The 25,754-nt window shown below is 33.4% G+C and overlaps 2 protein-coding genes across 2 annotated transcripts in view; one reads left to right on the top strand and one right to left on the bottom strand.

Annotated features, from left to right (window-relative positions):
• LOC129452787 (semaphorin-3D) overlaps positions 1–10,545 on the top strand; it is a 74,410-nt gene extending 63,865 nt beyond the window's left edge. The window contains exons 12-18 of the mRNA XM_055216812.2: positions 1,222–1,444; positions 2,005–2,093; positions 4,360–4,401; positions 4,889–5,046; positions 6,845–6,909; positions 7,453–7,580; positions 7,676–10,545. Of these exons, the coding sequence (XP_055072787.2) occupies positions 1,222–1,444; positions 2,005–2,093; positions 4,360–4,401; positions 4,889–5,046; positions 6,845–6,909; positions 7,453–7,580; positions 7,676–8,071 (1,101 nt within the window). The 3' untranslated portion in view covers positions 8,072–10,545. The remainder of the gene's footprint in view (positions 1–1,221; positions 1,445–2,004; positions 2,094–4,359; positions 4,402–4,888; positions 5,047–6,844; positions 6,910–7,452; positions 7,581–7,675) is intronic.
• A 7,444-nt stretch (positions 10,546–17,989) lies between these two features.
• LOC129453110 (uncharacterized) overlaps positions 17,990–25,754 on the bottom strand; it is a 309,370-nt gene continuing 301,605 nt past the window's right edge. Inside the window, exons 3-5 of the mRNA XM_073862167.1 lie at positions 19,461–19,619; positions 18,840–18,970; positions 17,990–18,317 (exon numbers count right to left, since the gene is read on the bottom strand). Of these exons, the coding sequence (XP_073718268.1) occupies positions 18,216–18,317; positions 18,840–18,970; positions 19,461–19,619 (392 nt within the window). The 3' untranslated portion in view covers positions 17,990–18,215. The remainder of the gene's footprint in view (positions 18,318–18,839; positions 18,971–19,460; positions 19,620–25,754) is intronic.

Raw genomic sequence — 25,754 nt, forward strand, 5'->3', positions numbered from 1 at the left:
AACCAAATCAACCTATTTTAGATGCATTTCATGCATATTAGCGTTTGGACTTTATTCAGGGAGTTTGTGGCTGAAGCTAAATAAAACTCTTCTCATTTCTTAAAGGGACAGCGCACCAAAAATGTAAAAAACATTTTGAAGATTTAGGGCTACATAATGTTGAAGAAAGATGTGCAATTTGGTAAATAAGGTGATATAATAATGCTTTAATATTGTTAAATAAATTCTTATTATATTAACTCTTTCACCTCCAGCGTTTAAAAAAAGTTGCCAGTCAGCGCAAGCATTTTTTATGATTTTTACATCAAATGTTTTTCTTTAAATATATAAACATACAATATATCAAATAAAAGAAGAAAAACAATGTTTAATCCTGCCTTTATTTGTTCTCTTTTTATCAAAGATGGGTAAGTTTTCCAAAAATACCAAATTTTGAGCAAAAACTTAGATAATTGCATTTTTGTAAAGGACTTCTGATAGAGATCAGATTCAAAGCGATGATCAAAACATTCACGGAGCTTGAACAGTTTGCCCTAAGGGAATACTTCTGGGTTTTCTAAGTTGTGTAAAAGCACCACCTGGTGGATAACAGCAGAAATACGGATTGCCCGAAAAACTCGTCATTGGGAGGGAAGCATTTTATCTTGCGTTTTAATGGCGGGGAAAGAGTTAAAATACATTATTAAAATTATAAAGCCAACATACATATGTTTAACCTCCTTTCTGAGAAAAGCATCACTACAACTAAATAAAATCTGACAATGTTATTGCAAAGCATATTGCCGTATGCACAATTTTATAATTTCTATACACTGCAAAAAAAATTCTTGGTATTTTTGTCTTGTTTTTAGAAAAATATCTAAAGATATTTTATTAGATATTTTTACTGAAAACAAGACAAAAATACTATGAATTTTTTTCTTAAAAATAATCTTTTGCAGTGTATATTAGCCTTATTCAGGGTGAACTTATACAAAAAAAGAATATAGACACCAGTGCCCATCAAGCTCCAAAAACAAAGCTATGACTTTAAAATGTATTTCTCAGTAAGGAGATACAAGATATACGACGCTCATCATCTCATTCAGCCAAACCCCACATCTGTGCAAATGTTTGAACTATTTTTAATTTACTCTGAGACAGTTACATCACTTAAAAATGCAGGCTCTCCGATTATTTGTATCTAGCAAACTAAATGTCTGTTTTATCATAACCTTTCAGTGTCCCAGCGAGACGTACGACGCTCTCCACAAATCCACACGTGACTTTCCCGACGAAGTTGTGAGCTTCATGAGGTCACATCAGCTTATGTGGGAGCCAGTGGTACCCATCCACAGACGACCGGTCTTTACCCGGATCAACGCCCCCTACAGGCTGAAGAAGCTTGTGGTTGACCGGGTCGACGCAGAGGATGGCCAGTATGATGTCTTGCACCTGGGCACAGGTATGTTGGGGGACACACCCCTAAAAATAAGGGTGCCACATGATGCCATTCAGAAGAATTATTTTTTTAATGCATGCTGAACCTTTAACATACATTTATTATTGCAAGACACTGGGATACGTTGTTAATCTTAAACGAGTAAACTCAATAAAACGTGACCTTTGTTTCCACGCTGGTTCCTGTTGCCTGGGTTCATCTTGACATTCCAGCAAAAGCCAAAGTTTCTTTTCCTGTTCAACATTTGCCTTTCTGTCACTTCTAAGTGAATCATTTAAGGCAAACAGATGCTGTGCTTGGCACAAATATTTGCTTGCATTTGTGCTTCGTAAAGTAGTAAAACACGGTAACAGCTGGATGAAGCCACATGGCACACTGGGTGAAATACAAAAGCTGAATGCTTACTTGCCATGGTAACTAGTAGGTGCGTTATGTGATGGGATAGCAGCACTAAATCTGTTTGTTTAAGTTGTCCTGCTGGTTTGTGGTGGGGATATCCTACCATATACTTTTGTACATGCATAGTATTGGGATCATAGTAACACACACTTCTGTATCTCCAGATGATGGCAAGGTACTGAAGGTGGTCTCTATACCTAAAGAGAACTGGGAGACGGAGGAAATCGTTTTGGAGGAGCTTAGTGTCTTCAAGGTAATTGAATATTATCTCTTTCTTCTGTCCTACCTTCTTCTGGACTCCCTCGTGACCTCTGACCCTAGGTTCTTATTGGTTGTTGGTTACATGTCAAGGACTTCCCAAACAGAAATAACTCCTAATGAGGATAAACAGATACTCTTTCATTTAAGCACTGCAAAAAATGACTTTCTAACTTAGTATTTTTGTCTTGTTTTCAGTAAAAATATCAAAACATTCTTAAATTAAGATTTATTTTCTTGATAAGCAAAAATAAGTCTAGTTTTTAGACAAAAAATATAACATTTAAGCAAATGTGTCCCTAAAACAAGCAAAAAAATCTGCCAATGGAATAAGAAAAAATTTCTTGAAAAAAGTGTAGAATATTTAGATGTTTACTGAAAACAAGACAAAAATATTATGTAAGAAAGTCATTTTTTTGTAGTGAGGGTTCTTCATGAGACCAAACCCAGTGACAGGTTAAGTTATGGCCAATGAAAAGAGGAGATTCATTATTCAGAAAATTTGATATTTGTACTGTAGATGGAAAGAGGGATCGATCCTAAACCAATCCTAAAAGTTTGTTTACCTCACAGATTAAATAAAAAATTTGATTTTAGACCTTCAGGCCCGACCATACAAATACTATACATATATAAATGCATCTAATGCAAAGAATTGACATTTTATGTATGTAAATGATATACTGTATATGTTCATATATGGACTAAACATATATTAAAATGTCACACACTGATATATATTATACATTATGCAATATTTTTATTTCATTCCCTGACAGCCATTTTTTTTAAAAGTTGCCCACCATCATTTTTGGTGATTTTCACAAAAGTTTCACAAAATGCCTTCCAGGAAAATTTTCTTGAAAAATATATAAACATACAAATATATCAAATCAAAGAACAGACCCTCTGCTTTACAAACAAACTAAATGAGAAAAAAAAAACGTTTCATCCTATATTTTTCTCTACTTATAAACTGTTAAACATGGGCATTTTTCCTGTCAAAATATTTTTTTGCAAAAAGCTGAAATAATTGCTTTTTTGTGAAGGAATTTTGTTAGAGATCAGATTCAGAATGATTTTCAAAACATATACACAGATTTAAAAAATTTTAAATAACGTTTTTGCTTCAGTTTTTTTAAATTCGGTAAGTGTGCCGTCTAGTGGATAATCGCTGTATTACAGATTAACATAAAAACTCACCAGGAACAAGTTTTTTATGTAAATGTTTTCTCTTAATTGACGAGATAACTCGTCAATGGCGGGGAAAGAGTTAAATACCACCAAATTGCACACAATGCAGTATATGTAAGATATACAGTATATATAAATCATGTAGGGGTGGTTTCTCGGACAGGGCTTATCCTAGTCCCAGACTAAAATGCATGTTTGAGCTGCTTTAATTTAAAAACACCTTGTTCTAATTAAGTCTAACATATTTCTACCCAGTTTCATGTAGATGCGTATAAAAAGCACGAAGTGTAAAAATAGTGCAATACATACGCCAAATTCCACTTTGGCATGCATATAATACGCCAGTCCTTCCCAAATACTTAAACGGCGCATCTTTTTTTTGCCATTTTATTTATTGGTTTCTCAATTTTTTTCTGTTTTTTTAAACCTTAAGGAGGTTATTTAATATACAGGTTTCTCCATGTTTTTGTCTAAATTTAAGCCATGGTCGAGTTGGGGTTAGAATTGCGGTTTGGGTTAGGATGTCATTTATATATTACAAAAAGTTGTTCTAACCTTAAACCCAAGCGAACATGGTAAAAAATAGCAAAAAATTTTAGAAACCAATAAATAAAACGACAAAAAACGATGTGCTGTTCAAGTTAATGGGAATGATTGGCGCATCATATGCACGCCAAGTGGAATTTGTATTGCACAATTTTTACACTTTGTGCTATTTATACATACATAATGTCCAACATGAACTAAATGATATGTATATATAATGTGTGTGTGCATATGGTCATATCAGATTTCTGTATGGGCTCCTAAGCCACCATGTGACATACGATAGCAGACATCGTCCACCGGCGCCCCCTCCAGCAATTTGGTTAAAGTAATAAGTGGTTTTAGGAGTCAAGGCTCATTTGCTGCCAGAAGAAATGAACCAGTGAAGCAGAAAGCTTTAAACCCGTCTCAAGGGTCTGTTATGATGGGATGTCCTCATTCAATGCCAACAGCGCGTAACTTTCTCCTCTTTGTTCACAAGATGATTCATTTTGTGTTTTTCCTGTCTTCTCTTTCTGTAGTCTCAGTCCCCAATACTAAACATGGAGCTGTCCACTAAAAGGGTAAGTGGAGCGTTGGGTCGCCATCATCAGGTCACAGACTTGAGAAAGTAAAGGGAATGGAGCAAGCACTTCATATTTCTTTCTTCAAAGAGTGCTATAGTTCATGTTATAGTGTTGGCCATTAAGCTTAATTTATACTAAGAATCTTTAAAACAGCGGTCTTCAACCTCTTTTAGGCCAAGAACCCCACCATAGATAGACAGAAGGATCAGGGACCCCTGGTACATATGTATTAAATCAACAGCTGGTGTACGAATGTATACAGTTTATAAAGACAAAATCAAGCACAAAAATATTTCAGTAATGCACATAAGTTTATTCACCTCAAACATTAGTCAAGCTTCATATTTCTACTCTTAATCCATAGATAAATATTATTTCTCACAAACATTAAATATAGATTAAAGCACTATTTTCATGAATCATTTATTGTTAGACTGATTTGCCTGTATTTACGTGTGTGTTTATTTATGTATTTTTTCTCCAGCAAGTGTTGTTTGTAAGCAGTGATGAAGGAGTCGTCCAGCTGCCCGTTCAGAGATGTGATCTGTATGGTAAAGGATGTGTAGACTGCTGTCTAGCTAGAGATCCATACTGTGCTTGGGACGGCACCTCCTGTACCAACTACTTATCCAGCAATAAAAGGTACAGCTTCATTTCCTAATGAATTCGGCACAGTGCGTGGATTCTTGGGAAACTATTTGTTAATAATAATTTTTACTTGTCACTTATTAAATTAAATTAAATTAAATATTAAATTAACTTATATATGTTATATTATTATATTGTATTCTATTATTCATTAATAAATAAATTATTAAATTAATTTATTAATATATTATATTATTATTATATTGAATTATATTACTTTATTATTTATCAATAAATAAATTATTAAATTTAGTATATTAAATATATTATATTATTATACTTATTATATACTATCATTTTATTATTTATTAATAAATAAAGTATTAAATTGATTTATTAATATATTATATTATTTTTATTTTGTATTATATTATTATATTAGTTATTAATAAATACATTTTTTAATTAATGCATTTATAATTACATTTTTATTTTATTATATTATATTATTATATTATATTATTTATCTATACATTAATTATTAAATAAATGTATTAATATATTATATTATTATTGTATTATATTGTATTATATTATTCTATTAGGTATTAATAAATAAATGATTAACTTAATGTGTTAATATATTTTATTATTATTATATGATATTATTTATTGCTAAATTAATTATTAAATCAATATCTTTATATTATTTATTAATACATAAATTATTAAATTGATTTATTAATATATTATGTTATTATTGTTATTATTATTATTATATTGTGATATATTATTGTATTAGTTATTAATAAATAAATTATTAAATTAATGTATTAATACATTCAATTATTATTATATTATATTATATTATATTATTATATTATTATTAATAAATGTATTATTTAATTTATTTATTAATATATTATATCATTATTATATTGTATTCTGTTATTCTTTTAGTTATGAATAAATAAATTATTAAATAATGTATTAATATATTATATTATTATTATATTACATTATATTATTATGTTATTTATTGATTAAATGTAATAATATATCAATAAATTAATTATATTATATTTTATTATATTGTATATTATATTATATCATTATAGTATTTATTCATAAATCAATTATTAAATTAATTTATTAATATATTATATTAGTATTATATTGTATTATATTATTCTATTATTTATTAATAAATCAATTTTTAAATGAGTTACGTTAGTTCATTGTGCATTAACAAATGTTAACATTTACAACTTTTTATTTCATAAATGTATTAGCAAATTAACTAAGATGAATACATGTTTTATAAGTATTGTTCATTGTTGTGTCATGTGTGAGGGAGACAGAACCCAGTCGTCCCAGAAAAAGGTACAAATGTTTAAATGGCACCTTATAAAAAGGTCCTAATTCCTGACATTTGGGAACAGATATGTATCTATGAGGCACCATTATATATCTTTAAGGTACTAATGTGTACTTTTTAAAAAAGGTATCGCCCCAGTGACAACTTTGTCTCTTCTTGTACCTTACCTGAGTGTAATTTTTAGAAATACAAACTTATTATAAAGTGTTACCAGATTTTTTTAATTAAAAAGCAGTATTCAAAACATAAGGTCTGCAAAATGTTGTCTTGCACCACATGCACATTTATGAAATTACAATAACAGTGCTGTCATTTGTAAGCTATTTAGAGAGGGTAGATAAATTGTAACCTTATCATTTGTTGCCAGAGTTTAACCTGTGTTTAACCCTTAATATTACAACACCACAAAAAACAACTGTCAAATACAGTAATAAATCTAAGGTTGGGTCCGTAACATCCTCTTTTGGTCGGCAGGCGAGCCCGGAGACAGGATGTGAGGTATGGAGACCCCTGGAGCCAATGTCAGGACATGAAAGATGGTAATAAATGACTGACTGTAAACCTCTTTAACCTTCTTCAACTTTGATGATGCACAATAACTGTACACCATACTGTAAAATTCCTTGTTGCACTTACATTTTTAAGTTTAATCAACTTGAAATTACAATTATTTAAACATTTTGTTGCTATAAATTATCAAATAAACTTGAAATTACTAAAGCTAATTTAACTTAATTTTTTATTTTTTTGCAACACATTACTTGTCAAGAAAGTTGAAATGACTTGTAAATTTGAATTGATTAAACTTAAAAATGTACGTGTATCTAGTTTACACATAAACATTACTAATTAAATAGAATTTATGATAAATTAATTTATCTAATAAAACATAAAACATATCGTCAGAGGTTTCTCTAAAATGTAAACGCCCATTGTTTAGTGAGCAGTTCATTTTACATGCTTCATTTTTATTGGTTCTTAACTTTACCCATTTTGTTTACAACTGGTAAACATCAAATTTATTTCATAGCCTTGTTTCTTAAGGATGTTCTTTTAAAGGTCACTGTGTCTCTTACGTTCAGATCATGCTGATTTAAAGACGGTTTACGGCGTGGAGGGAAACTCAACCTTTCTGGAATGTGTTTCACGGTCACCACAGGCAACCATCAAGTGGATAAATCAGCCAAACCACAGCCAATACAGCAAAGAGGTCTGTTCACATCCTTTACGCAATACTAAAATTATACAGGGAAATAATACATAAAAGATGAAGTATTCCAGTCTTAAAATGCTTCTCTCTCTTAGTTGGTCGCAGGTGAAGAAAACCTCATCCACATGCAACGTGGGCTCCTCCTTCAGCGCGTAACTTCTGCCAACGCTGGCCTGTACCTCTGCGTAGCCTACGAACATTCCTTCTCCCGCACGTTAGCCCGCTACGAACTGCACGTCATTCCCCAGAACCACATGTCAAGATCGCAAAACTCTCGGCCTGATGGAAACTACGCGGCCTCACCGCGGAGCTTCAAAGAACTTCATCTGATGGGCGTCAGCGGGCTAACGGCAGACGAGTACTGCGAACAGCTTTGGTACCGCGAAAAACGCCGACAGCAAAAACTTCGCACACTAAAGTGGAAGCAGGAGGCCGAAAACCGTAAAGCGAGAGTCAGGCGGCAGAATCCATCATACGAGCCTCTTGAATGAGGCCATACAGCAGACTTTTGATAAAGAGACTATCAAGACAAAAAACAGCTCGTTTGTAGCTTTTCAAAGAGCTACGACCAACAACAGCTAGCTACTGCTAACGTGATATGAAGCGGCTACAAACTATACTGTTTTACTTCTAATAGGATTAATCTGCACATATGTTTTAGCAAAGTTTTACTGTGATGTCTCAGAGTAATAACACTGCCTGTGATTTAGCAACTTTAGCGCAATATAACCAAAGTGCTGGTGTGAATTTGCGCAGTCTGGTATCGGATCAGAAGCTAAACAGATTTTGCGTACTTTGTATTATTCTCAATCTGTTTTTGTTGTTTATTAATTTTGTCTTCATGTCCTGGCAAGTTCGTACTTATGAGTTAGGAAGTTAATTTGATCATAACAACGGAAGCGTTTGACAATGTGATATTTTGTTTTCTGACCTTTAAAAGTGTAATGTGTTTTTTAGTGGCATCTAGTGGTGAGATTGTGAATTGCAACCAACCTCAATTTCGAAACGCAATAAGAAGTTACGGTATCTGCCACAAGACAAATACGTCATTCTCTGAGTCATCTTATGCTGCATTTACATCAACCGCGTTTGATGCGTCAAATTCACGTCTTCCGCACCTAGTTTGCTGCTTGAACAGTTTGAATGCATTTAAGTAGACACGCGGAAAAAGCCAGCATTTGACATGCGTCAGAGGCAAAATCCGCTTCTTGTGGGAGGGGCAAGTGCTATGCGGTTGTCTGTTTGCAAGATGGATGATGTTGATTGTGCATTTATTGAGAGAGTTACTTGTTTTGTATTTGGTCACCTTACTATAGGGGGGAAATAAACGGCGCGGGTCAGTAAACGTCACGTGACTCAAAAGTGAAATGTGTATTTACCATAGACTGTAAAAAAAGATGGACGACGCAACGTCGCCTCCCACCATTGTAATGAAATGAAGCCAAAAACTTCCACCCAAACGCTCGCGCGACCAATTCAACCACGCCAATCATAACGACACGCCCCGTTTCTATAGCATCAAATTACTAGCTAAAATGAAACTGACCACAATAATGACACTTGAACATATATCAGCGTGATAACAACTACTTTAAAGGACCAAATCCATCTTTCGGAAACTTTTTTTGGAAGTGTAATTTTTTTCATTTAGAGCAGAGTCCCATTCGTTTGAATGGAGAGGGCGGGGTTTATAACTTGTACTGCAGCCAGCCACCAGGGGGCGATCAAAGAGCCAGATGCTTCACTTTTCAAGGCTTATGAGGCACACCCGGTATTTATAACTTACCAGGTTGCCCAATGTCCTCACTGACACTTTTCCAAGCGAGGTCCTTTTTATTCCTGTCTCTATAGAAATAAGAACTTGTGTCGTATAGCTCCGGATGACTGCTCACGGACAATATCAAGCGTTTCTTCATGTTGAATGAGTGACTGCCGCCACAGCAACAAGCAGACTCCTGATTGGTTAACACGGCGTGAAAATCCGCCAAAGTTTAAATTTTTCAATTCGGGCGTCAGATGCAAATTCGTGTCAAACGCAAAATGCACAAAAAGCACCATTCACGCGTACCGCGCCAGACGCTCAATTTGCGTAAACTAGACACGCGAATGAGGCGGAATTGCATCTACCGCGGCAAACGCCTTATCCGCGCCGCGAGACCTACAGACATGCGTCTTCACATTGACTTAACATTGAAATCACTCACGCTTGACGCCTCTACCGCGGCTGGTGTAAACGCAGCATTAGGCTGTGTCCGAAACCTATATAGTAGGCAAAAGCAGTACGCAAGACGAGTAGTGTGTCCGAATTCATAGTATTCGGCAAACAGTAGGTGAAAAGTACCCGGATGACCGACTTCTTTCGGCAAGATCCCGAAGTGTTCATTCGATGGACACTTGCTATCCCGTGATCCCCAGGAGAGAAGCTATCCAGCAAAGAAGACAGAGAGGCGTTGTTTTATTAAAAAATGGCCGAAATGCTTAACAAATATAATCGTTTTTGGCTCATATAGGTCATATGTTACCCCTTTTTGTGAAATCCAGGCTCAAGTCTCATAGGCTGGATTTTATGAGATTATAGGAGCATCAAAGTTTGATTTCACTTATTGATTTCAGCATGATATTTGACATGACTGTACTTGATAAATAACGATATATGAAGGTTATATTTTCACGCAATGTCCTTTAGGATGATTTTATGTAGAAAACAGTAAATGACTTTAGCTGGGCTTTCACAGACTGGGTCATGTATGTGGATGCTTGGTTTGGTCAATGGATTGTAATGACCTTCACTGTGCCCGGTGGTCCAACCATACGAGCAGGTGCCTCCATGTACAGGGGAAGTTTGCCGAAACTTTCCTACACAACCCAGGACGTGCCCTTCATATGTTTCCTTCCTCTCCATGAACAATCTGTTTTGCTCTTTCCTAAAAAACATCCTTGAGTAAATACTGTGCTTGTTTTACAACACTTTGCATGTTTTAAGCAATGTGTCATGTCAAAAAATTTGGTCAGCTTGAATATAAGCTGGGTTAGACTAACTGTATATCAGATGACAGAGATATCTAGTAGTACATGCAAAATCTTACTGCAAGTAGTATCTTCATGAAAACTAAACATTTTCGGGTTGCATTTCACCCAGTAATCAAAAGATTTTTTATGAAGAAAATTAGTTTATTTACATTTCTTTACTATTTTCTTCTTTGCATTCAGACAATATTTCACGACATTCTCATTAATGTAATATAATACTGTACAAACACAAACATTTACATTTTATTATTCCTACAGTCTTTAATTTATGCTGATTTTAGTTAATACAGTACATCAACCATTTATTACACTAATGAGAATAAAAAAATGAATATAGATGCATCAAAATGTACATTATTAAAAAATAATGTACTCACTTTCATATTCATCTCTGGTTTTTGTTATATACACGCACAAATATCTCCTACTGTAGGAAAAATTTGATACATTGAGTACATTTTAGTACATTTATTGTATATTTTACAATGTCAGTGAGGCTATAATAGCTCCAGAGCACATGATCAAACGCATTTAACACTTATTATTAGTTATTTTGAATGAATAAATATGATCTTTACCCAACCAAGCTTGCATTACAAGAAATACAATAATTAAATGTGAGGAAAGCATCTAATCCTCTTTACAGTCTGGTCTGAATCCCTGTATAATGCGTAGACTTGTATTTTTGTTTCACATAAATTTACAGCCTCGCAATAATTAAATAGTTGTAACAAAAAGTTTGCATTTATTTTGTTACAAAGAGATTGTGATTGTGTGTACAAGAGCTTCACTTTGCTTTGTTTCAGTATTCAATATTTTGTTGATTTATTGTTCAGCATCCTTTTGTATCATTTCTGTTACATCAATGGCTCCCCCTATTGGATTACTTAGTGCACAAACACTTCTTAAAAGTCCCCTGTAATTTATTATTTGTTGGGATGTCAAAGTATTTGCTTTGTAAACAGACATTACTTTATAAACAGTACATTATTGGTAATAAAACATTTTGGTGAATATGCTATATGTAAGTAAATTAATTGACGACGGGCCATTGAATTATAAGAAAATAATGCACACCCAAAGTGGTAATGCGGCACGATGGGAAGTGGGTGTGCATTATTTTAAAATAATTCAAAGGACTGGAGTCAATTATTATGCTTATAAATATTGCTCTGGTGCCTATTTTTAAGACATTTTAAAGGTTAGGTGTGCCCATGGAACATTTCTCGGCCAATCAGAATCAAGCATTCAACAGCCCCGTGGTATAAATAATAATAATACAGGGTATTTATTGTTTCATATGAGACCTTAAAGTTCCTGTAGCATGCGGTCTATAATAAGGCATAAACTGGATTTATATGCACATAAAACTTTGATAATCCAAAAAGGAAACGTTTATCCATGACAATGACCTTAAACAAAACAAGAAAACCACAAACCAGTGAAACAAAGACCATTAAGGGACTGTGCCAAACATGGATATACACACACAAGGACACAATTATAGGGTGAGAAACAAAAAGACTACAATGACCATGAAAACAGGACTACAACTCTTAAACAAAATACAACACTGAACCCTTGCATAACCTTCCACCTTAAAGGGCAGCCCATGACTCCCCCCAAAAATAACACAGGCCATGGAGCATGTGCCATGGACAATAGTGGCCCGTGGACCAATGGAGGAGCAGGACATGGCATAATTTCTACAAAAATAATAATATTTTTTACAAAATATCTATTGTGCACTTGGTGCCCTCTGCTGCCCTCGCTGGTGGCATCCTTTTTGCACATTGGCATGATACGACAGGACTCTGGAGAAGAAATGAGTCGTGTCCAGCAGAGGGCAGAAGTGAGTGCTCAATGTGAATGCTACAAATGTAAATCATATGGTTTTAACTTTATATTTAACTTGGCTAATTAGTAAAAACATATAGGGGTGGTTTCTCGGACAGGGATTAGCTTAATCCAGAACTAGGCCTTAGTTAAATTAGGATATTTAAGTCATTTTTAAAAGCACAAGAGAGACACAACACTTGCACTGATATATTTTAAGATACTGTATGTCAGAGCAAGTTGTTTTCGATTAAGACAACACTAACATTTAAGTTAGTCTGGGACTAGACTTAAGCCCATGTGTGAGAAACCGCAATATGCATTACATGTTTTTTTAAGGTTGTTCCTTTACAAATTAACTATGTTAAATTAATATTGTAAAGTTTCATTGACATTGTCCTGTATTACTGTACTTTAATCTGTACTTCTTCAATGTTTATTACATTGTTATTTATCAATGTTCGCTCAAAAAGTTATAGATATATAAATATGTTATAAAGGTATATGCAGGGTGGTCTTAGAGAAACTTCATGTATGGCACGCTAACTCTTCTGTGTGGTTGTGGTGTGGAGGCTTTTTGTTTAAAGCTCATCTATGTTTCCACTAAGAGGAAGAGATGTTTTCTGGGTCACGGCAGAGACGATGTTTGTGTATCTTCATTATAAAAAATAACTCACACAGCTTCAGATTTATACACCTGAAATTGTTTATAAAGTGTTTCAGTCTTATAAGTTGGGTTTTCTTCAGTTTTACTAGTCAAGAGATGTGTGCCATTCCCTCATAGATCTAAACAAGTGATAACAAGCCACAGACGTTTAAAATAAACATAGCAGTAAAATTAAGAGATGGTGGTCATGATATGGTCCTGTTATAGAGATTTACTAATGCAAATGGAAGTTAGCTGGTCCTCAAATGTTATGCTCTTGTATTAGTGAGTAGTTTGAAATGCTGAATATGGAAATAACAATTTATAAAAGAAATATTAATTAGTTAAAACATTTTACTCTGTGTTATACTGTAATGTAACTGTAATGATACCATGTATAGAATATTACAGAAATGTATACTGTGCTGCATGTTTTATAATTTTAAGATTAAAATTTAAAATAAAATGTCTTTATTATATATATAAAAAATGTGTTTGCCCTTCTCTGTTTACAAGAATCAGATTAAATTGTCTGATGCTCCAGACAGTATATTCACACGTGGTACTGTGGAGGTACAATTTTTTTTCAGTTTTCATTTTAAGTTAGCAATTTGTGCAACATGACAAATTGTAGATTAATATGTCATTTTTTTAGGGCATTAAAGATTAAGATTCACTGCTGTGCTAAAACTCAACTATAGACAACCTAAATAAACTTCAAAGAAACCTCGAAGTATCACCTGGCTTGAATGGTCTGCGGGTGAGAACAGAAATTTTATAAATTAAGTTTATACGTTTTTATCAAAGTACACATAATGTATTAATTCATATGACTGTATCTAATAACAGTTTCAATGTGCTGAAATTCATTTGTTTATAGAGTTATGTTTTGCACGATCATGTGCATCAGATCATGGGGGTGGAGGGTGGTGGGAGGCTGGGGTTTGTACAGTACTACAGGAAACATGTCCAAAAATACTAAATATTAAAAGTCTGGATGTTTATTTCATTTATATGTTCAGTATTAGAAAATTATGACTGAAAGCAAGCCTAATAATATTTATTCTTTCAAGTTATTTAATCGTTCAAGTTACATTTATTTTCTTTAAAACGTGCTTTACAATCTACTAAACATGCTGTATTTAAAAATACGTAAACTTAAATATAAACTAAACAATATTTAAAAAAAAACGTATGTCCATAAGGTGTTATGTCCAATAAACCTTATGTCCGATAAGTGTTGTGCTTTTGTTTATAGGATTTATGAAACTTTATATTTTAGAAGAGACCTTTGATTTTTGAGTGCATGTTTAAATCTAGACAAAAGGGCACACGTGCACACAAACACACAGAGCATCATTGCAAAAAGCAATGCTGTGCCCCTCGGTTTCCATCTGAGGTTTAGACAACTGAGATGCACAAATGTTTACCAGTATAAAAACACTGCAGTTGGTTCAAGGTTAAACCTCTAGGCTTGTTAAACGTGAGAATCTTAGTCACTGGTTACCAATGGAATACTTTTTCTGGTTTTACCATGCTGTGTAACCTTTGTATACACTTTCTTTCTGTTTTTTTATCATTTTAATGAAATAAAAACACATGAAGCCAACACATGCAAACACATTGTATTAGCCTACTAAAAAGCAATACAATTAGGGAAAAACGAAAAACTGTATGTTATTTTTCTTACAGGTGCATTACTGTTAGGTCCAATGCAAATAATAGTTTTAAACCAAATCAAGGGCTACCCTTAAAAATGACAGTACTTGATAACTAGTACACGTGTTATCGTTCATATTTATTCCTGGCAATGATGACTAAATGAAAGAGAAAAGTTATTTTAAAATTGCGTTCAGATGTTCGTGAGAACATTTCAGTCTCATTAAAAAGAGGAAGTTGCATTCAATTTCTGTCTCACCCGGTTGAAAGAAAATGTTTTAACTGACCATTGACACCTACATTTTCTTCTAATGAATTGGAAGATGAAGATGTATTGTTATGACAACACATAAAAACATACATTAAAATAAATGTCATCGACCAAACAGCAATGTAGCACTTCCCACTTTAAGTCTGTTAAAACACTTTATTAACCAAACAGTAGATAAGCATCAGTGACACATCTCAGCCACAACCTCTCCATTAGTTACAGACTAAAACAGATAACCCAACATATAGACATTTAACTTAGCTTTGTGTCATACACTGTTTTGAGAATTGAAATTCACAGAACCACTTTCAACCAACATATAAAATAAATTACTGAAGTTACTGAAGCGTTTAATGGATTGTGAAGTTTATGCTGTAAACACAAGGATCTATTTACAATTTGCTAAGTTCATGCAAACTTCTGAGTGAAGGTTAAGCTTAAATAGTGAGCTCCAACCCATAACAGCCAGCAGCTATTTGTGGTCAGTTGTTGCACAAAGTTCAAGTGTTGCCAACATCATGGAAAAAAATGATTACCAAGATGTTTGTCAGTATGTACGTATATAATCTTGTTCTTCACATAGGTGCTAAAGGCTTTCTTGTCCATACAACTCTATAGGTTACTGGAGTGCATACATGTGTTACAATTTTCAACACATTACATTTAGAAGATAAATGTTATCTCTTCTTCATCCAGATCACAGTTTATAGTCGCATTTTATCCTAAATCTGTTAGTTAATCTATCAGAGTTTCTGCAGTTTGACATAAATAGAGCAGAAACACTACCAGGTGTTACTGGTGTTTGTTTCTGAAATGCAGTATAAACGAGAATCATTTTCATTTTTTATGCAATTTTACTATGTAAACAGTGCCTAAAAGATGCCATTTGAGGCTGGACGCTTATGGGCTGCGTTCCCCGAAACCTTCTTAGCTCTACATCGTTCTTAAGTTGTACCTTAAGCTGTACCTTATCGTTAATACGTGTTTCCCGAAACGTTCTTACGTATCCCTTCTGTAAGTCATTCGTTCGGAAGGTTGGTTTGGAGCCCTCTTAGCTATACCTTATCCCACATGACTCCACTAGGGGCCACGACTGTGATAAAAGCTTGTGTAGATTGCAGTCTATATAACTAAATATCTGTTAAAAAAAAGTTGAAGTACACTCCGTGTTAAATTAGGCATTTTTTATTTATTTAAAGAATAAAACATTCACATAATTAGACATTATTACACTGATGGTTGTTAGATTTTTAATATTTTTCCAAAGGAACATCAGCTTCAAACTATTATTACAGGCTAAAGAAACTATTAAAAAAAGATTTTGCGTGAAGGAGTTGGTGAAACTATGGCAGGTAGCAGCTATACAGCGAATCTTACTTAGTGCATTTCAAATCCGTTAAATCTTTAGTTTACCGGCTATTTTAGCTGCAATAAAACAAATGCGCTGTTGCGCATCCACTGTCCAAGCACATAAACGCGTGAACTAATGAACAACAATTTGTTTTTATATATTTTAAGTGTAATGCCAAGCCAGGTGACTTGCACGACCCACCGTATTCCCCTGTGCAACGCATTTATTGGGAAATTATCCTTTAAAGTGAAGGAATAATGGATGCATTGGAGCAGTTTATGCATTATACGTTTGAACATGAAGTTGCGAGTTTTGCATGGGTTTGATATAAAATAAAATATACAAGGTTTATATTTAGTTGTTTTCAATTTGAAATATTTTTACCAGATATTCCTAATAAATGTAACTTGAACTATTTCTGAAATGTTTCTTTAATAAATAACACCGCTCTCTCATACCGCAGCGAAGTACCTATTACATAAAGTGAACAATTGATTGTCGAGCAATCGATATCAACCTATTCAGCACCATCGCCATGGACAGCACCTGGTAACGTCGTACGTAAGAAAGTATACCTTAAGAAACCCTCTAAGGTACAGTTCGGGAAACACGCCTAGAAAAGGTAAACCTGTAGTTAAGGTTTAACTTAAGAGTCTTCGTAGTGCGCTAAGAGAGAACGTTGTCGGGAAACGCAGCCATGGCCTTTTTCTATTTGCCCAGAAAGACATACCATGTAACCAAACCCAATGTCACAGTCCCAGTTTAATCCTGCCTGTCTTTTCCTATTTTTTTTCCCTAGTTCTCATCCGCATGAACTCCCAGATAATTTTTTTTAGAGTGAAGACCCTCCCTGCATCCATACACACAGGTCACATGACAATGCAAAATGGCAGATTTAGTTTGTCTGGAATGTATAAATAACCACACATATTAAAATGCATTAGTAAAAAATTGCTGTATTTATGCAATTGTTGCCAGTAACTTACTGTACAAATGTTTCATGCTCATTTAACTTTGAACAAACTGTTGCCAGTAAATAACATAAATGTAAAATCTACAGTAAGTTACTGGCAACCAGCTGACAGTAATACTGTAATTTCTACAGAATTTTTTACAGTGTACAATCATAGTGCGAGAACTCATAAGACGCAGCCCATATTCAGCCTACACAGTGTTGGATATTTGAAATAATATGAAAACGAGTGAAAACATTTTAAACAGTCAAAATACATAATATTTTGGAAATCTTGAAAAAAAAGATATTTTGCAAAGGCAAATTTTAGATTTTGCTAAATATTTTGCTAAAAAAAACTCTCAGAAATAATACAGTTAAAGACTGAATGTATTCTCTATTCTAAGAACTTCCCTTTGAGTTAAGACACAATTTGCAGAAGTACAAAAACACCACCAGCTGTTTACATAATTCCCACTAGACATTTCTAAAGATAGATTTATTGTCAAACACAAGTGAGAAATGAAAGACAAATGACACAGTATAGATATAGGTTAAAGTATTTTTAATGTTATCTATGTTACAATGTAATCTGGTTATTATTTTATGAGCTAAATCGGTAAAAAAAATTTGAATAATTGTTGCATAACATTTCCGAGTTGCATTGACAACAAGAAACTTTAAAAATGTATTGAAAATACTAATGACTGAAATGTTACTTCATATCAGGTTTGCTTGATAAGTCATTAACCATATAAAATATAAAAAATTTAACGGTTTTAAATACTTTTAATGAATGTAAGAAATCTAAAACAGACCATTTTAATAAATTATAAACAATTCTGGATCATTTAATAATCCTGTACTGTACAAGATGAATATGAGATCATTTATATTACTTTTGATCTTGGCAGCTTTAAAGCAGCATATGTGCTGTTTTCTTGACTGGGACGATTATTTTTACGCAGTTTAGAAAAATCCACAGCGACATACTGAAAGAGTAACAGAGGAAACAATATTAGCATTTAATCTGAATTCGTTCCTGACAAAAATTAATGTTTATAATCCATTCATACACTGTTAAAAATGTCTGTAGAAATTACAGTATTACTGGCAGCTGTTTTCCAGTAACTTACTGTAGATTTAAATGTTTTTTATTTACTGGCAGTTTGTTTAAAGTTAAATGAACATTAAACATTAACAAGTCTTTATCTTTACAGAAACTAAAATAACACCATCATGCAAAGCGTTCAGGGAATCAAACTTTTTCGTTTTTTTTTTCTTTAAATTTTGGTTCCCAAAATACTTTGCATGAGGCTGTTATTTTAGTTTAGTTTTAGTTTAATTTACTACATTATTTAATGTTTAAAGTTCATTGAACAAACCTTCGCCAGTAAATAACATCAATGTAAATTTACAGTAAGTTACAGCCAAATGGCTGCATAACTACAGCAATTTTTACAGTGTAGATCTAGTTTGATGGAGTAATAATAAAATATCCTGTAATGTTTCACCTGTAGATGATCTGGGTCTTGATGCTGTTCAATAACTTGTGTCTGCTGTTGACTATTGTTATGAAGTTGTCCTGAACTCTTTCTAGATTTCTTCCAGCATCCATTATCAAAAACATAAACCTTTAACAGTCCTAATGGCACAGTGACACAATATTTGTGTAGATACATAACATGCACATAGTGTTATTTCTTTATTCTAATTGATGTGTGTATATAAATGTATATATATTTGTTGTTGCTATTACTGGTCATCAGTTTTCACCAGTTTGACTGCTTAGGTAATTAAAAAGGAAAAATGCATTATTTCAGGAAATGAAAAGGTATAGCTAGCCTATATTAATGCACTTACAGTTTAATCTTATTCATGCTTGCAAATCATTTTTTGCCAATTGAACTCCAGGAACACTAACACGTTGTTATATAAGACATGCTATTATTATTATATTATTATTTACATTTATTGAACAAATAAATGCCAAAAAAACATAATTTGGACACATGTCTAAATAAGTCGATTTTTATACAGTCATGATCTCATCTGGTGAACAGCATCAGGCTGTATTTTCACAAGTGCTACTATTCTAGAGAAACCTTTTTATTTAAGAATAAAGCATCACTCACCTATGATTGTAATGATAAGAACACCATTCAGCACACCAGATATAAAACTGATAGTTTTCCAATCTGTCAGATTTGGCTCTGTCATGTTTGTATTTTGCTTTGCTGTTGTGTAATCTGTGAAGTTGTGAGTTGTGCTAAACTCACTTGGTTGAGTTGGTTCTGTAAATAAAGTTTCACACTTTGTTATGTTAACATATGTCACTCTTTTAGGACAATAATTGATTGCATGGAACTGAGTTAAATATTTATAACACATTAATATGTGGGTTGACCAACTAAGAAGAGGATCAATTAAATTTTATTTTAAATTAGTCTAAGAATTAAATCATTAAAATTAACACTGTTAAACAATATGTTATAAATACTCTGGACTAAATGTACTTACCAATGATGTGCAGTCTTGTGCTGGTACTGAGTTTTGGTGGTGTGCTTGCGTTCATGCAGTAATAAACTCCTAACTCATCTACAGTAATATTATATATCACCAGACGGTGTTTAGATTGCACTGAATATTTGTATTTAAATGTTTTATTTAAGTAAAAAGGTAAAGGTTGGTTTGAGAATGAGCGCAGTATCACTGTAGGAGCATCTGAGTGTTTTAGTAAAATCCAATAAACTTCATTTGCATCCAGATCACAGTTTATAGTCACATTTTGTCCCAGAACTGTTAGTTGATCTAAAGACACTGCTGCTTGACACAACATTAACACACCTATAAGAGAAAATATCACAAACTTAAAAACTTAAAAGTGATAACATTACAGTGTGTAACAAAACAACAAGCACATTTACAAAACAAAAAAATATTTAATAAACTTACAAAGCTGAATAAGAATAATCCTCATATTGTTGACTTGGTTAAAACATTTATGTAAAGAAACCTGCACACAGCTTTTAAATGAACTTTGCTGCAGAGCTCTGACACAAAGACAGGAAATAGTTTTTCTTTTTAAAGAAGAGGAGGTCTTGCCCTGACAACACTGTTCTCTCTTTTGCCACATAGGATGCCCATTAAATTTACCATTGATCAATTATTTAACTTTTATACCTTTTACCTGTCCACTGTTGTTATGTAACCTCTGATACTGTTCATTTGTTAATTCCATGATAATTCTATTAATACTCTTCTTAATGGTGACCTTTAATTTTAAAGTAATAATTTATACAATAACACAAAACAACACTATATAACTCATGTATACCAAGAGCATTCACATATTTTTAATTTGTGAATTTGAATTATGTAACTGGTTAAATTTGATTACAAATAAGACATTAAAATCCAGGTTGATCCAAGAAACCCAGTCAACACGTGAGATCACACCATTCTCATACTGTGGGATTCTTAATATGCAAGCCATTGTAAATTTAAAATGTTAAGTTCATGTGTGAATGCACAATAAATGTGGCATGACCTCACATCGTGACAATAGTTTAAGCACACTGTAAAAGTTCTGTGACCTCACATCATGACAAATGATATGAGTGCACTGTGAGTGTGCTGTGACGATGATTTGAGAACACAGTGAATGTGATGTGACCTCACATCGTAACCAAAAGTGTACTGTGACTGTGCTATGGTCCACATCGTGATCGATGTAAAGTTACTCATACTATTGTCTTGATGTGAGGTCACAGCAAACTTACTGTGTGCTCAAATCATCGTCACAGCACACTCGGACTGCACTCATATGGTCACGATGTAAGGGCACACTCACTCTGTCATAGCAGGACATCACACATATGTCTGGAAAACATTGGCCCAAGAGTAGAACGTCATGCTTCTTACCTATTTCCAAGAAATATTATAGGAATGATCTATCCAGTCTCCTAAGGATGCGTATAAATAGCACAAAGTGTAAAAATTGTGCAATACATACACCAAATTCCACTTTGGCATGCATATGATACGCAAGTCCTTCCCATTCACTTAAACGGTGCATCTTTTTTTGTCGTTTTATATATTGGTTTCTCAATTTATTTCTGTTTTTTAAACCATTTTCGCTTGGGTTTAGGGTTAGATTTGCTTAATGAGGTTATTAAATATACAGGTTTCTCCATGTTTTTGTCCATATTTAAGCCATGGTCACTTGGAGTTGGGTTTAGAGTTGGGGTTTGGGTAAGGATGTCATTTTTATATAACAAAAAGTTGTTCTAACCCTAAACCCAAGTGAAAATGGTAAAAAAATAGCAAAAAAATTGAGAAACCAATAAATAAAACGACAAAAAATATGTACCCTTTAAGTGTACATATTTATACACATCTTCAGGAGACTGGGCTCGAATGATCATAGGATCACATTTAGGACATTTTCTTATCTTATACAAGCCTACATGATGTGTATATACATAGATTGGAGGTAAAACTGACCAGGATTCACAAATTTTTGTTGTCCAAGCATCATGGCCTAGTAGTAGTTAGACCGACAGACTTGTTTGTAACCCAGAGGTTACTGGTTATTGGCCTGATATCATTTAAATTCCTACATCTCGGCGTCGGCGACATGTTTCCAATTAGCAAACCATATTAGCTCTCTGAGCAACATCTGAGACTTTGTATATCATTTGCTTTATGAGCTCACAGTGTGTGTGCAGCATGGTTACACTTTTAGATCAGTGTGACCCACACATTGTGACAACATTATGAGGATCTTCTGACCTCATGGTGACTTCACTGAGAGATCAAATTGTTGACTTCAAAGTAATTTACAGAATTTGCCAGTAACCAATCATTCAAACACCTCACCTGGACTTTTTCGTACATGATTTGCACTGTTCCTCTTTTAACTGATTATGTCTAATAAAACAGAGAGCAGACACATTTTTCTTGGGGTCAGTGTTTGACAGTTTGTTTTTGGTTTGCCCCTGCTGGTACACTATATTCCACTCAAAAGTAAAAAAAACACCTAAAATATATTTTTTCTGTCAAATCAATGTAATACATTTGAGATCTTTTTTATTTAACCCTTTTTAAATGTAGGGCATTAAATGGTTTAATATAATTTTAATTCAAGATTCAAAGCGTTTATTGTCATATACCGTTTATTGTCATATACAAGTTTTCCTGAGCAATGACATTCTTACTAAAAATATAAATATATAAATATATACTATGTATATGATATCTCTATAAGCAAATGTACAGTATTAACTAATGTGCAAAAACAGTAGTGCAGTAATGTGCAAATTAGTGCAAATACAATATAACAATGGCAGCAATTACATTAACAGATGTGCAAAAATTAAAATGAGTAGTATTAGCAGTATATAATAGCAGCAATAACATTACACTGTTCAAATGAGTTGAAACAGTTGTACTGACTATTCTCTGAAATGGGTGTCTAGTTGTTTAAGAGTCTAATAGCTGAGGGCAAAATGTTCCTTAGTCTGGAAGTCATGCAACTTACACTCCTGTACCTCCGTCCTGAGGGTAGGAGTGTGAACAGTCCGTGTTGGGGGTGTGTAGTGATGTATTGGATGGATGCAGCTCTTCTGTGGCCATGGTAAATAGTCTGCAGAGAGAACAGTGGGGTCCTGATGAATAAATGCAAGAAAATTTATCTTTTCTTTAATTGAAAATAATGTACGCTTTTTGCAGTATATCAGGTTAAAACATAGAGACCATCAAAATATATTTTTTTAATTCTGCCATCTAGTGAGAGTAAAACAGAAACACATGCAACCCTAATGGTGTGAACACTGTAAAACTCTCTGTACAGTATAGAAAAGTCACTTTATATGAGTGATGTAACAATTTGACCAGATATTTAATATAATATGTACATTTAATCTGCAATATATTAAACTGGAATCTTTCATGTGATTTTTGTTCATAATGTTCTGGGTGGCCTGTTCCTACCTGTTTGCTTCACTTGCTTTAGTGTATCATTTTATATATTCTCTTTCTGTTATGTTCTCCATAATGGCCATTTAGTAAATTATCTGTTAAACATCCCAGATAGAAATAGGCTCCAGAGGGGAGCTGCCGACTTGCCCCGGAATTACTTACTATCTGGGATGCAACCATGCAACAATGTTCAGCATAATGTTTATGGAGGTTTAGCAGCCGATCTGTAATTAAGATTGCACACAGTAACGTTAGCTCAGTATATGCTTTAGCTATGAAGTTAATCTACGAACTAAGCCAGGTAATCTATGAATCTACTTCTTGTTTATTTAGCTTGTTGGAAAAAAAGGCCTCTGATGTTATTGATTCTTTGCTAAGTTTATCGGAAGTTTTGTTTGTTCCATGAAACCTGTTTGTTTTTGTTGTTACTGCTGGAACCGTCTAATAAACCCTTCTTGCATCCCAATTTGCTTACTATCAGTACAAAGTCGTAGTTCAATTTAGATTAGCATCTTTTAACTCAAATGTCTATACTTTCCCATAACAAAAACAGTAAATACTTATAAAGCATTGCACAAGATGAATTAGGATGCTGGTCCTGTTCTATCTAGTGATGGGAGAAATTTTTAAAACTTTAAATCATCTGCTTTATAAAATGATTGTGGAGTTCTCAAAATGCATAATGATGGACACCGGCTGCTGGTGAAAATGTTGTAAAACAACAGGATCGCAGTCCAATCATTTTACTCATTTAACAAAACAAACTAAAGAATATGCAACAGCAAGTCTGTCAAGTATAAAAGCCTTGTCCGCATGCCTTCAATCAGAGTATAAAATTTATTTTCAAAGATTTCAGAATGATCTCAGACCGTAGTCTTCTTCTCCACTCATCTTATAATGTATGTCAACTCAAATGCAAAATTGTCCTATTTTTCTTGTTTTATGAACCTGCATAATAAAACTGACTGAGTTTACCTATATACATTTTAATGGGTTCATTCTGTGTTGACAACTATTTTCAAAGGAAATTAGCTAAATTAATTTTTCTTTTACTCTCTGAACTTTCACAAACTCATAAAGCTCTTTCTAATGGCAAATAAAACCCAGAAGGACAAACAATGCACCGATAAGTGACTAGTCCTTGGAAACACTTTTTTGTACGCATTTTGTACTTGTATAATTTCTGAATCATCTGAGTTCCAAAACGTTTCAAAACAGATATGATGTATTAAAGCCTCATTTGCTAAAATTACATGACTTGGATAGTTTAAATAAAATATCCCCCGAACCACTGGTTTAAAACACTTTTATAAGTGTTTCAAAGATTTACAAAGCAGTGTTTTGAAAGCGCATATCATTGCATAAAATAAATTGTAGTAAAAGATCCATTTAAAACACAAGTAATTGTTAATCTTGTTTATATCTTTCAGTTGTGTTAAACAGACGACATTAAAGTACAGCGAGAGCAATTCAAGAAATCATATAGGGAGAAATCATTGGGCATTACTCCCTGTCACGTGCGAACGCTTTTGAGCCCAATGTATCCACCTTATTTTCGAATGCGGAAGTAAGTGATGTGACGTATTTCCCTTCTTTCTGCGAGATGTCCGTTTTAATAGCCAGCTGGTGGGAGCATGCATAAAACATGACTTAAACAGTTATGGTAAATATTTACTTTACCCGCCATGTATGAACCAGGATGAGGATGAAATTAAGAAATGGCTTGATATATATGAAGATATATTCAATCGTTTCATGTTGTGGCTCAAGGGTGACGGGTCTTCAATGCGCAAATATAAAAGCACAGAGCAGTATCTTTACAATGGGACAGTCAGTCGAGTGTTTAATACATGGAATATACAGAGACTTTGTGTTTTTAACCTTTTCAGGTGATTGTTTAAAATGTCACATCTGTCCCTTTGGTGTAAGGTTTTGTTAAACTGCAATTTTTTATTGACTTGTTTGAGTTTTTATGGTGACACATCAAGCTTTGCACAGCCCGACAGTCAGCAGCATCTTTATCATTCAACACATTGTAAGTTATTTGAACAAACCATAATAAACAAATTAAACTATTACATTTATTCAGTATTGTTTTCGTTTAATAAAAATATTTGTACATCGCTACTTACGCACTAACATGGAGACATCAGCAGCTTATAAAATTTGCTTTTTTTAATTATTTGCTTTTTTATTTAAAACATAACAAAAGTATGCGCAAACACATCACAAACTATTATAAACATAAACTAATACACAGTTTATGTAGTATATATTCTGTACTGTAATCGCATTTTTGTAAAATTATTTAGTAGCAGAATAAATAAACCAGCTAAATCAGCATATTTTTATCAGCATATTAGTTGTTTCTGAACTTATTGTATTTATTTTTTACTGTCAGTTTCTATTAAAGGTTTTACTGGATGAATGTCTGAATGTGTACGTGG

Source organism: Misgurnus anguillicaudatus, chromosome 23, assembly GCF_027580225.2.
Source record: "Misgurnus anguillicaudatus chromosome 23, ASM2758022v2, whole genome shotgun sequence".
Taxonomy (NCBI): domain Eukaryota; kingdom Metazoa; phylum Chordata; class Actinopteri; order Cypriniformes; family Cobitidae; genus Misgurnus; species Misgurnus anguillicaudatus.